We start from the raw sequence: 13,807 nt of genomic DNA, 5'->3' as shown, positions 1-13,807 counted from the left end.
GCAGGTAGCCAGCACCAACTTGCTGGCCAAATGAGTTGACCATCTTGAGCCTTATCCTTACGAAGATGACTTCAACCCCGTAAGAGACCCCTAGTCACAAACTACCCAGCCAAGCTGTACCTAAATTTCTTTAATTTAATTTAATTGAATTGAGAGAGAGCATGAGAGAGGGTCAGAGGAAGAAGCAGACTCCCTGCCAAGCAGGGAGCCTGATTTGGGACTCTATCCCAGGACTCCAGGATCACGACCTGAGCCATCAATAGTTGCTTAACCAACTGAGCCACCCAGGCACCCCATGTACCTAAATTTCTAACAGACACTGAGAGAACAAAAACTTCTGTTTTAACCACCCAGATTTTTGGGAGAGGGTTTATTATTATTTATTTTGCTTATTTCAAAAGCTTCTAGTGTAGTTAACATACAGTATTAGACTAGCTTCAGGTCTACAATGTAGCAATTCAGCAATTCTGTACATCACCTGGTGCTCGTCATGACAAGGGCAGTCCTTAATCCCCATCACCTGTTTCCCTTATCTCCCACTCCGCCCCTCTGGTAACTGTTCACTTGAGTTATGAGTTTGTTTGGGGGCTTATCTCTTTTCTGTTTTGTTAAATTCCACATTTGAGTGAAATCATATGCTATTTGTCTTTCTGACTTACTTCACTTAACATTCTACCCTTTAGATCCATCCATGTTGATGCAAAGGGCAACGCTTCATTCTTTTTCATGGCCAAGTAATATTTCAGTGTGTGTGTGTGTGTGTGTCTGTCTGTCTGTCTTTATCCATTCATCTATTGATGGACACTTGGGTTGCTTCCATATCTTGGCTATTGTAAATAATGCTGCAATGAACATAAGAATGCATAGAGCTTTTTTTTTTTTTTTAAAGATTTTATTTATTTATTTAGACAGCCAGAGATCACAAGTAGGCAGAGAGAGGAGGAAGCAGGCTCCCCACTGATCAGAGAGCCCGATGCAGGACTCGATCACAGGATCCCGAGATCATGACCTGAGCTGAAGGCAGAGGCTTAACCCACTGAGCCACCCAGGTGCCCAAGAATGCATAGAGCTTTTCAAATTACATTTTCCTTTTTTTCAGCTAAATACCCAGTAAAGGACTTGCTGGACCATGTGGTAGTTCTATTTTTAATTTTTTGATTCTGTTTTCCACAGCGGCTGCCCCAGTTTGCATTCCCACCAACAGGGCACAAGGGTTCCTTTCTCTCTGCACCCTCGTGGGCACTTGTTGGTCATTGCATTATTGACTTTAGCCATTCTGACTGGTGTGAGATGATATTGTGGTTTTGATCTTAAGCCACCCAATTTTGGGATGACTTCTTGCATAGTGTTACAGTGTTACAGACCAAAATGGTGATTACATTTGGGGAGTGTGGAGAAGTTAATAGAGCAAGTACTGGTCGGCTTAGAGGGAGTTATATGATCAATTTGTAATAACTGAATTTTACATATATTTTTGTGTTCTTTTTGATATACTTCACAATTTTTTTAAAAGATTTTATTTATTTGACAGAGATCACAAGTAGGCAGAGAGGCAGGCAGAGACAGAGGAAAGGAAGCAGGTTCCCTGCTGAGCAGAGAGCCCCATGCAGGGCTTGGTCCCAGGACCCTGGGATCATGACCTAAGCTGAAGGCAAAGGCTTTAACCCACTGAGCCACCCAGGCGCCCCAACAATTTTTTAAAGGCTAAAGAGAAGGGAAACTTTCTTTTGTCTTATCTGCAATGTACAAGATTGATGATGGAATAATAATTATGAGAGTTGATATTCTTTGAATTCCTACTGTGGACTAGGCAGAATTCTTTTTTTTTTTTTTTTAAGATTATTTATTTGGGGGGCGCCTGGTTGGCTCCATGGGTTAAGCCTCTGTCTTCAGCTCAGGTCATGATCTTGGAGTCCTGGGATCGAGTCCCACATCGGGCTCTCTGCTCAGCGGGGAGCCTCCTTCCTCCTCTCTCTCTCTCTCTGCCTGTCTCTCTGCCTACTTGTGATCACTGTCTGTGAAATAAAATCTTTAAAAAATATATTTGGAGTAGGGGGAGAGGGAGACAGAAACCCAAGCAAATTCTGCGTGGAGCCTGACATGGAGTTCAATCTCACAACCCTGAGATCATGACTTGAACTGAAACCAAGAGTCAGATGTTTAACCGACAGAGCTACCCTGGCATCCCTAGGCAGAAGGAATTCAAAAAGACTATTTCATGTGCTGTGAAATGTAATACGAGAGCCCTGTAAGAAGCCACAACTGGTAAGTAACTTGCTGAATTGTAACACCTTTAGTAAGAGGCAGAACTCACTTGAGCTCAGAAGCCTGATCATTCTTTATGCTGATTGATCGCACAGTGAAATCTTGCCTTGAACGTACTGTGATGTTCCTTTTCTGTGCTCACTACTACTCAAATAACTAAGATGTTTAGAATTTTCTTATTCTTTTGCCAGAAGCAAAAAATGGATCTGGAGGAAACTTCCAAATAAACACTGGCAGAAAGAAAGCCCAGTAGGTGTGAAGAGTTCCTTGCACACCTACAGTGTCCTCTCATTCTCTAGGGCACTATGATCTGGTCCAGCCCCGCCCAGCAGTCGAGCATCACGCATCTGGCGACCCTCCCTCAGATGCATCTTGCGTTCACTGCAGATTTGGAGGGAACAGTCAAAGTGTGGAATTGTCAGGATGCGGAAGCCCTGGCTACTCTCACCATGCCACAGGCCTGTTTTTCCTTGGAAATCTGTCTCACAAAAGATGGCCCCTTCTTGATGGTAAGTGAGCCCTGCACCTAGAGAGGGCCCACAGAACAAAATGCCCGCTGCCTTGACAGCTGTTGTGCCCCCATGACTGTCCCATTACTGTCTGTCTTCTTGGAGTCCTCCCTACCACAAACCCTGAGAGCCCAAACATACCCATGAATATTGGCCATAAAAACTCTGCTACCATCTTGGCCTTTGATCTACCACAAGTATGTTTTCCCTAGTCATTCTTCCAGAAAAGGGAAAAAAAAAGCCTCCCTGAATGATTCCTATCTATGTCTCTTCTTTCAAGTGTGTATTGTACAGTACTTGACCTTGGGCAGGGATTATGGAGAGAGCCATGGGTTTGGGAAGACGTGAAAAAAGAACAGTGTTGATGTGCTGTGAGTAACTATTCTTGAGAAGAGTGGGGCTTAGGAACTTGTATTTTTGGGGATCATTCTCACGATGCTGAGGTAGCTTTTCCTTTCCATTATGGGATCAAAGAAACTGTTATGTTTTGCAACTGACAGTGCTGCCTTCTGAGGGCTCTAGGATTTCCTGTCTCCTTCTGTTGACGTGGTGGTGGTGCTTTGGTCTTAGGTAGGCAACTCTGAAGGTGACCTGTACACACTGACCGTGCCGGAGCTAAGGCATGTCTCTAAAGTCAATGCATTCAAATACAGTGTTGACCTCCTACACTGCTCTCCCGACAAGAAATGGACCTTTGCATCTGGGACACATCAGAATATCTTGCCAGTGGTAAGCGGTGCTCTGTGCTTTAATTTTGGGAGGAGAGGGTCAAGCATGAGCAAAGTGGGGTTTAGGAGGTGTTGGAGAACCTGCGGAACTCCGGGAGGACTACACACGGTGCTCCCACCTCTCAAAGTCCGTATCACACGTAGAATGCATTTTTGGAGCCAAGAAACAATGTTCTTTGAAGTGATAGGGTCTGGTTGCAAAAAAAATAAGTTAATAAAAGTTTACTCATGAAGCCTGAATCCGCCAAAGAGCTAGAGGAAGGTGAGAGAGGTCTCAAGAAGGTAGGATCTTTGGTAACCTTTTAGCTTTCCTTTACTTTACTTTTATCCACCTTGGCTGGAGGGGGACAAAGAAGTCCAGAGGTAAATGAGAACATATCAGCCTACAGATGTCCCTCTGAGAAAGTCTGTGGCTGTTGAGTCCACCATTTTTACCATGTGGCACATGCACACCTCGCACCAGAGAGCGAGGAGCGGAGTGGAGGCAGCAACAGCCGAACAGCCCATGACGAGTTTGCCAAGAAGGGAAAAATGTATCCAACCAATGACAGCTTGATCTGGGCTCCGGTGTGGCCAGATGATTCTGTAGCTCCAAGCACACCAGAAAGAACAGCTTTGGTGGCTTTGCTCTCCGTGTGACCATGACAGGCAGAAGAGGAAGCCAGTTCTTGGATGTCAGAGACAGGCAGGGGCTACTCAGTGCTTCCTAAGATTCCGAATAAAGCTTTGGCCACAAAACAAGGTTGTTTTTTGTTTTTTGGTTTCTGTTTTTTGTTTTTTTTAAGTAGGCTCCATGTCCAGTGTGGGGCCTGAACTCCTGACCTTGAGATCAGGAGTCACATGCTCTACTGACGGAGCCAGCCAGGTGCTCCCACAAAACAAGGGCTTTCAGGGAGGTCTTTCTGGAGTCGCTGCTGTCACTTCTCCCTTCATCTAACCGCATGTGCAATACCCTCTCCCCAGGTGTTCCTCACAGAGAGCTTGCTGAAACCGGTAGAAGGCAAAAGCCCTCTGTCCGTCTCTATCCCGTATTCATCGTGCTGCAGGGCCTGCTGGGCCCCAAGGAGGACAAGCAGGATAACAGTGATGTATCGAAGAGGCTCTTTCAGAAAGACCGGATTTACCACCTTCGAGCTAACGGCTGAGAGGACGGGGGACAGAACAGACATCCAAGGTAGGCTGTGCCACATGGGAGACACGGTTTCTAGACCCTTCCACCCGTGTATTCTTTGGAAGCCTTAATTCTGTGGAAAGGGGGCAGGGGATTTCTTTAAGCCGAGCCTGCAGGCCTCTCCTGCCCATGCTCGTACTTCTACTGTGTTCCACAGGCCCTCCACCCCCTTGGGCAGGTCTGTTCAGATTCCCATCCTGCTGCAGGGCCTGGATCCCAAAGCCTCCTCTGTGCCTGACCTGTTACTGCCCACCGCCCCCTGTTGTGGGGTCCGGGCACCTGTTACTGTGGTCCATGACCTGTATCTGTCACTAGCCTGCCCTTCATCTTCCTCAGCAGACTGAGGTCCCCTGAAAGGAGGGAGTGTGTGTTTGCATTCTGCGTAAAGCTCTTGTGCGGACTCCAGGATCCCCAGTTCGCCCGCACGGATGTGTGTGTGTTTTGTATGAACACAGCCCACCAGGTTGCAACTTTCCTGTTGCCGCCTCACATGGAGAGTCCTGTGTGGATGGGAGTCGGAGACGGAAATGTGATCGTCTTTGAGAGCGGGCCGTCCTTGTTCCTCTTCACCATCAGTGGCCACCTGCTGCAGCGATTTGAGGACCACCAGAGGACCATCGGCAACTTATGGGTGGTAGGTACGAGCCTCTGCCCACCGCCCGGCGCTCGGACTCGGGGCTGCTCATCCCAGGTGTCCTTTGTAGGATTCTGTGCACGTCCTCAGCACGTCCATGGATGACTCTCTGCATTTGTACATGTGGGAAGAGGAAGGCCGTTACCCATACCTCAAGAGCTGCTGTCACCTGGAGCACGTGGGCAGGGACTCGGCGCCGAGCTGGTAAGCCCTGCTTCTGCGACTTCAGCTTTCCTCAAAGATTCCAACTCTTCCATATGAAAAAATGAAGGGCTAATAAGTGAGGTTTTAAAAAAAAAAAAAAAAATTTGTGTGTGTGTGTAAATAAACTTGGATCCAAAAAGAGAATTGCTAGCTCTTGGGATAGGTTCACAGCCCATGCAGTACATTTCAAAAGGCTTTCCTGTCTTTATTTGCAAGGTTTATACCTTTTTTTGAGTTCATCATTTGGGTTGCTGCTTTTTGTGTTTTGTTTTTTTTTTTTTAAGATTTTATTTTTTTTGACAGACGGAGATCACAAGTAGGCAGAGAGGCAAGCAGAGAGAGAGGAGGAAGCGGGCTTCCCGCCAAGCAGAGAGCCTGATGTGGGGCTCGATCCCGGGACTCTGGGATCATGACCTGAACTGAAGGCAGAGGCTTAACCCACTGAGCCACCCAGGCGCCTCCTTTTTTTTTTTTTTTTTTTTTTTTTTTTTTAAAGATTTTATTTGGGAGAGAAAATGAGCAGGAGCAGAGGCAGAGGGAGAAGTGGGCTCCCAACTGAGCAGGGAGCCTGACGTGGGGCTCGATCCTAGGATCCTGAGATCATGACGTTGATCCGAAGGCAGATACTTGGCCGAATGAGCCACCCAGGCACCTCTCAGTAATTTTAAATACTTCCCCTTCATATCACACGTTCCATATTGTGTAGCATTATGTCTTTTCTCCATCTAATTTCTTTTAACAATATAAAGAAATTTATGTCTTTCCCCCAAACAGAGTGCAGTTGTCCAACAAAGTGTGAGTTTTGACAAAAACATAAAGTCTTTTAATCAGAAGTACAATCAAACCACAGAATATTTCCATCATCCCCCAAGTTTTCTTAGGCTCCGTTGCAGACTGTCCCTCCTTCCATCCCCAGCACCAGGCAACCACTGATCTGCTTTCTGTCCCTATTAATTAGTTTACATTTTCTAAGCCTTTATGTAAATGGAATTATATAGTATGTATCCCTTTGTGTCTTGCTTCTCTCGGTGAGCGTGGTTTTCAAGATTCACGCTCCTGTGGTGTATCAGGAATTCACTCCCTTTAGTTGCTGAGTGGTGAGGGCCCTATTATAGAGATGGACCACAGTTCATCACCTTGCCAGCTAAGGGTCATTTATGTTGTTTGTAGCTTGGGATGAACATGTTTCCATATTTACCTAAGAGGGGAACTGTTGGGTCATATGGTATGTTTGACCTTATAAGAAACTGCAAAACGCTTTCCTAGGGGCTGTCTGTCTTTTCATTCCTACTTGTTTTTTTTCCGGTTTTGTTTTGTTGACTACTTTACATTCTGATAGGTGTGTAGTATGCTCTCATTATAGTTGTACTGTCTATTTCCCTAATGTCAGGCAGCTTTTCATTTGCTTATTTGCCATATCTTCTTTGGTGAAGCATTGTTCAAATCGTTTGTATGTTTTTTAGTTGGGTTGTTTATTAATATCTATATATTTGGAATATAAATTTTTTTATCAGATAAGGATTTGCAAATATTTTCTCCCATTTTGTGGTTTGTCTTTCTACTCTAACAGTGTCTTTCAAAGAGCGGGTGTTCTTAATTTTGAATCTCCAATTTTTCTTCTAAAATGATTGGGCTCTGGATGTGTATCTAGGAAATCTTTGCCTAACCTGAGGTCACTAAGGTTTTCCCCTTTGTTTTTGTCAAAATTGTATAGTTTGAGATTTTACATTTAAGTCTATTATCCATTTTAAATTAAATTTTATATAGGGTAAGATCTAGATCAAGGTTTTTTTTTCTTTTTACATAGGTATTTAATTATTCAGCACCATTTGTGGGGGGAGAGTTCTTTCTCCATTGAATTTCCTTTACATCTTCGCCAAAAATTGACCATATATGTTATATAACATATGTTTTAATTTTATATGTATATATATTAATGTTATGTGTATATATGTAAATTTTATATAACATGGATATGTTAATTTCGGGATTTTTTTGTCCCAAGGACCTATGTGTCTATCCTTTCTCTAATAACACACTACTTTTAAGTGTAACTTCATAGAAATTTTAAAATCTGATGATGTGTGTCCTCCACTTTGTTCTTTTGCAAAATTACTTTGACTATTCTGTTTCCCTTGTTTTCAACATATTTTTGTGTTTTTTCCCCCTACATATATTTTAGAATAATTTTGTAAATGTCTATAAAAATTCTGCTGGTGGGGGGCCCCTGGCTGGCTCAGTCTTTGGAGCATGTATCTCTTGATCTTGGGTAGTGAGGTTGAGTCCCACACTCGTTATAGAGATTACTTAAGGGAATTTAAAAAACAGAATTAAGGGCTCCTGGCTGGCTCAGTCGGAAGAGCATGCAACTCTTAATACCAGGTTTTGAGCCCCACATTGGGTGTAGAGATTAAATATATCAAAAAATCAGAATTCTACTCAGAAACACAAAAATTCTGCTGGAGTTCATACTGGAATTCTATTGGATCTATAAATTTTAGGCGGGGGTCTAAAATTTTACAGTCTTCCTATCCATGAACCTTATGTCTCTTCAATTTATTTAGGTCTTCCTTATTTTATCAAGTGTTTTGTAGTTTTCAGGATACAGCTTTTGCAAATGTTTTGTAAGACTATAAGTATTTAGTGGTTTGAGTGCTACTGTAACAGTAATATCTTCAGTTTTCAATTTTTCACTAATAGTATGTAGAAATGATTGGCTTTTGAAATACTAATTTTATATCCTACAACCTTGTTAAACTATTATTCAAATAGCTCTTATTAATCTGTAGATATTTTGTGACTTTCCATGTATACAATCATGTCGTCTGTCAATAGACAGATTTTTTCCCTTTGTTTTCCAATCCGTATGTCTTTTAGTCCTTGTTCTTGACTTACTGCATTGGATAGAACTTTCAATAACAAGGGGTGCCTGGTTGACTTAGTTGATAGAGCATGTAGCTCTTAAACCTGGGATCATGAGTTCAAGCCCCATGTTGAATGTAGAGTTTACTTTAAAAAACAAAAAACAAAAAACTCTCCAGTAACAACATTGGAGTGGAGAGCAGATTCCTTGACTTTGATAGAAAAGTGTTGCGTCTTTCACAATTATGAAATTCACTGTATGTTCTTGTAGTTACCGTTTATTAGGTTGAGGAAGTCCCATTCTAGCTCTTTTGTGTTTAGGGTTTTTATCATGAGTAGATGTTTAATTTTGCCAATGGTTTTCCTGCACCAATTCCTGAGCATATGATTTTTCATTTTTAGATTGTTAACAAGACAAATTACAGTGATTGATTTTTTTCTTTTTAAGATTCTGATTAGAGAACCCATGCATGGGGGGTGGAGAGGGGGAAACGAACTTTCCGTGGAGCAGGGAGCCTAATGCAGTGTTAGATCCCAGGACCCTGGGAACCAGGACCTGAGACGAAGGCAGATGCTTAAGTGCTTAACTGACTGAGCCACCCAGGTGCCCCATAACCATGAATTCTTTTTTTTAAAAGAATTTTTATAAAGATTCTATTTATTTGAGAGCATACATGACCAGCATGTATGTGTGTGAGAGAGAGTGCACACATGTGCGCAGGCAGGGGATTGGGGCAGCCAGAAAAGCAGACTTCCCATCAAGCAGGGAGTCCAACTCGGGACTGGATCCCAGGACCCTGGGATCAAGACCTAAGTGGAAGGCAGATGCTCAACTGACTGAGCCAACCAGGTGCTCCAACTGTGAATTCTTTAATGGTTATAGTACCATTCAGATGATAGATGATACCATTCTGGTAGTTTGTGGTTTTCCAGTAATTAGTCATTTCATCTAACTTGTTAGTCATTTCATCTAACTTTTTCCTTTTAGTCTTTTACATATCTGTAGATTTCAACTCCTTCACTCCTGATACTGGTAATTTCTTTTCTTTTTTCTTTGTCAGTCTTATACACACACACACACACCCCATATATCTATATATCTATATATCAATATATAGATATATATATTTAAAGATAAATATATATATAATATAAAACCATATATATATGGTTTTATTTGAGAGAGAGAGCATGAGAAGAGGGAGAAGCAGGCTCCCCACTGAGCAGGGAACTTGATGTGAGGCTCAATTCCAGGACTCAGGTATCATGACCTGAGATGAAGGCAGATGTTTAACCAATTGAGCCACCCAGGTGCCCCCTTTGTTGGTCTTAATAGAGATTTATCAACTTTAATTATCTCTTCAAAGAAATAGCTTTTTTGTTTTGTCTTTTTTTTTTCTGTTTCATCTCTATCTACTCTTTAATTTTCTTTTTTGTTTTGGTTTGTTTTTCTAATTTTTGAGGTAGAAACTTTAGATTATTGCTTTGAGATCTTTTTTTTTTTTTTTTAAGATTTGAGAATGTGTGAGTGAGCTATGGGAGGCACAGAGGGGAAAAAAGAGGGAGAGAATCTCAAGCAGACCCCCTGCTGAGTATGGAGGCCAACACAGGCCCCCTCCCACAACCCTGAGATCACAACCAGAGCCAAAACCAAGAATTGGTCACCCAGGTGTCCCAAGACCTCTCTTTTTAAATATTAGCATTTGATGCTCTAAATTCCTCACTAAGCACTGCTTTGGCTGCAACTTACAAATTTCAACTGATTGTATTTTCATTTTTACTCAGTTCCATATACTTTTTAAAATTCCCTTTCCCCTTTTGACCCATGGATTGACTGTTTTCCAGTTTTTATTTAAATTCTAGTTAGTCAAGGGGCACCTGGGTGACTCAGTGAGTTAAAGCCACTGCCTTTGGCTCAGGTCATGATCCCAGGGTCCTGGGATCGAGTCCCACATCGGGCTCTGTGCTCGGTAGGGAGCCTGCTTCCCCTTCTCTCTCTGCCTGCCTCTCTGCCTACTTGTGATCTGTCTGTCAGATAAAAAATTAAATCTATTTTTAAAAATTCCAGTTAGTCAACATATAATGTAATATTAGTTTCAGGAATAAAGACCCATGGATTATTCAAAAGTATGTTTATGTTTATTTCTCAAGTATTTGTATATTTTATTGCTATATTTTTTATTTCTAGTTTAAATCACTTATAGAGAGCACACTCCACAATTGTTTTTTTTCTTCTATGTCTGTCAAACTTTGCTTTATGACCAGGGAATGGTGTATGTTGGTGAATATTTGATTTGTGCCTGAAAAGAATGTGTACTCTGCTCTTGTTGGGTAGAATGTTCTGTAATTGCCAATGACATTGTCTTATCTGTTTCAGTTCCTCCATACCCCTCCTGATTATTGATCTAGTGGTTCTATCAGTTATGAGAGAAGATAGTAAAATTTTTTGATTATAAATATGGATCTTTTTTTCCTTTAAACTCCATCAGTTTTTATTTCATGTATTTTTGCAGCTCTGTTACTTGGTATATATACATTTAGTACTATTACGTCTTCTTGCTTAGTTGGCCCTCTTATGTTTGTGTAGTGTCTCTCCTTGTCCTTGGCAATTTTCTTTGCTTTGAGATCTATTTTGTTATTAACTTAGCTACTCCTACTCTCTCGATTAATGTCTGTATGTGACATTGTTTTCCATTTCTTTACTTCCAGTCTACTTATATCATTATAGCGGAAATAAGTTTCTTATAGACAACATCTAATTGGCTTGTGATTTTTATGCATATGGTGCACAGATCTGTCTTTCCTCAGGTGTAATTAACTTATTTCAGCATTTGGGAAATGTTGTTATATTTCCTTCTGGCTTCTATGGTATCCAATGAGAGATCTGTTTTTCAAAGTGTTGTTCTTCTATAGATAAGTGTCACTTTTCTCGGGCTGATTTCAAGTGACTTTTAGTCTTTTGTGTTTTTGGAAAAGGAACCATTGTGCTCCAGTTCCCACTTACAGGTGAGGTGATGTTCATGGTAGCTCTAGGTGATGTTTTTGCAACTGTGCTTGGTTTGCTTTCTATAGTCGTGACAGTGGAGGCTCTAACTATACTTGACACAGAAACTGGAGGAGTAGGTGGAGTTGGTGTGGTGGTGGTGGTCGGTGTACCATCTGTGGGAGCACTCCCTTTAGTAGTCATGCCTGACTGGATGGCTGAGGTTACAAGGAGGAGGAGAAGAACAGTGAGGGGAGTAAGGGCTTTCATTTGAGATGTTCTTGCTGGCCATCCAAGGAGGAAATCTCAAGTTATTGTTAGTCTTTAGATCTCACCTAACTTTTTTTGCTCTATAGGTTTACCAAATTTGAGGAGTTTTTAGCTATTACTTTTCTCTGTGGGGCTTGAAGGCAAGAGGAAGGAGGGCCACCTCTACTCACCTTAGTGCAGGGGAGGAGATGGGCAATAAGGCTCTACCTCAATCTTTGCAGGAGAGGGGTAAAGGCACTAGCCTTGCTTGGGTTAGTGCAAGGCAGGGATGGTCAACAGAACTCTTATCCCCTGCCTCCGCCCAGTTTCTCCTGGAGAAGAGGGGTCGGAGTATCACCTCATTAGTACAGGATGAGAATGGTTGACAGGGCCATGCCCCACAATCTCGACATCACCCCCGTGGGGCGGGAGGCATGGCCTCTTTTAGTACTTACCTGAGAGGGCAGGTATCGGCAAAGGGAACAGAATTCTATTTTAAAATATTCTCTGAGGGTGTTTATAAAAATAAAAAATTAAAATTAAAAAAAAAATAAAATAAAAATAAATAAATAAAATCTTTAAAAAACAAAAATATTCTCTGAGGGTGCCTGGGTATCTGTTAGTTAAGCATCTACATGCACTCAGGTCATGATCTTGGGGCCCTGGGATTGAGCCCTGTATGGGTCTCCCTGCTCAGCGGGGAGTCTGTTTCTCCCTCTTCCTCTCCCCTCCCCCTGCTCGTACCCTTGCTAGCACTCTCCAATGAATAATAATTTTTAAAAAACCTTTAAAAATATTCTCTCATCATTACTAAATAATATCTCTGATTTGCTATTATCTTGAGAATTCTGGCAGTGTTATCTAAAGCAGGTTGGGATCCCAACACTTGCAATTAATAATCACCATAACTGGGGCGCCTGGGTGGCTCAGTGGCTTAAGCCTCTGCCTTTGGCTCAGGGTCCTGGGATCAAGCCCTGCATCAGGCTCTCTGCTCAGCAGGGAGTCTGCTTCCCCCTCTCTGCTTGCCTCTCTGTCTACTTGTGATTCTCTCTCTGTCAAATAAAATATTTTTTTAAAAAATCACCGTAACTGTCAGATCTTAGATTTGGTTTTGACTGCACAGAATAACTTCAGCGATCAGAGGACCAATTGATTTGGGAAGAATATCCGTATCTGTGTCAGGTTCACATTTAGTAGTATCAGCAATGGATATAACTACTTTCCCACTTGTCCACTGATGATCTTGTCTTTTCCTGTTGGCAGCTATGTCTCCAAAGCAATATGCGATAACATGAGCATTGTATGTGTGGTGTCAAGACTTCGTGAATCCAGCATTCTGGTGATGTATTCCTTGCGTATGTAATGTGGAAACTAATGGAATTAACCTCACATCATCTCTCTCAATGTAGTAAAGAGAATTCTGTTTGTAAACCGAGAATGACTGTTTAGTGATCTTAGGAAAGAAGTGATTTTAACTACCTACAGTAAATCAGACACTGTAATAAATGCACTATACAGAAGGCAGAGCAACCTATCCTCTGTCCTTGCTAGCAGGGAGAGTATAGAATACTAGGGGAGTAAAATATAACTGGTCACAAGTCAATTCAAAAGGAGCTTATATGGGGGATGGTGGGGTAGTATGTCTTCAGATTGAGGCAGGTTTAAAAGTGAGGGCACCTGGGGCACCTGACTCAGTCGGCAGAGCATGCAACTCCTGATCTCAGGGTTGTGAGTTCAAGCCCCATGGGCGTGGAGTCTTCTTAAAAAAAAAAAATATATATATATAGTAAAAGTGAAGGTCATCTGTATTAGTCCATGTTCTCTAAAATGTAAGCAAAACATAAATGTATTAGAAAAGCATAGATGTCGATACTCAACGGTAGCTAGAAACAACTCAGGATATGGATGGTAGGGATGCCTGGGTCGCTCAGTTGGTTGTACAACTGCCTTCGGCTCAGGTCATGATCCCAGAGTCCCAAGATCGAGTCCCGCATCAGGCTCCCAGCTCCACGGGGAGTCTGCTTCTCCCTCTGACCTTCTCCTCGCTCATGTTCTCTCTCCCTGTCTCTCTCAAATAAATAAAATCTTAAAAAAAAAATATGGATGGTAAAAACAAATGTCCAAGAGGACTAGGAAATAGGACACACAGCAAAAACTAAATCACAAGGAAGTTTCAATTCATGTTTCATTACAGCCACTGTA

At 42.1% G+C, this 13,807-nt stretch overlaps 1 protein-coding gene across 1 annotated transcript; it reads left to right on the top strand.

Moving 5' to 3' along the window:
* The first annotated feature begins 2,120 nt into the window (after positions 1 to 2,120).
* Positions 2,121 to 13,576, top strand: FBXW12 (F-box and WD repeat domain containing 12). Its single transcript, XM_013060762.2, has 6 exons — positions 2,121 to 2,774; positions 3,345 to 3,503; positions 4,466 to 4,676; positions 5,129 to 5,307; positions 5,378 to 5,511; positions 12,869 to 13,576. Exons 1-6 carry the CDS (start codon positions 2,571 to 2,573, stop codon positions 12,966 to 12,968), a joined length of 987 nt encoding a protein of 328 aa, XP_012916216.2. The 5' UTR covers positions 2,121 to 2,570; the 3' UTR covers positions 12,969 to 13,576.
* The last annotated feature ends 231 nt before the right edge of the window (positions 13,577 to 13,807 follow it).

The sequence above is a fragment of the Mustela putorius genome, unplaced genomic scaffold, assembly GCF_011764305.1.
Source record: "Mustela putorius furo isolate JIRA1106 unplaced genomic scaffold, ASM1176430v1.1 tig00000095_pilon_pilon_pilon, whole genome shotgun sequence".
NCBI classification, from domain to species: Eukaryota; Metazoa; Chordata; class Mammalia; order Carnivora; family Mustelidae; genus Mustela; species Mustela putorius.
Note: the sequence above shows the minus strand (reverse complement) of the source record. Positions and strands in the feature narration are given on the sequence as shown.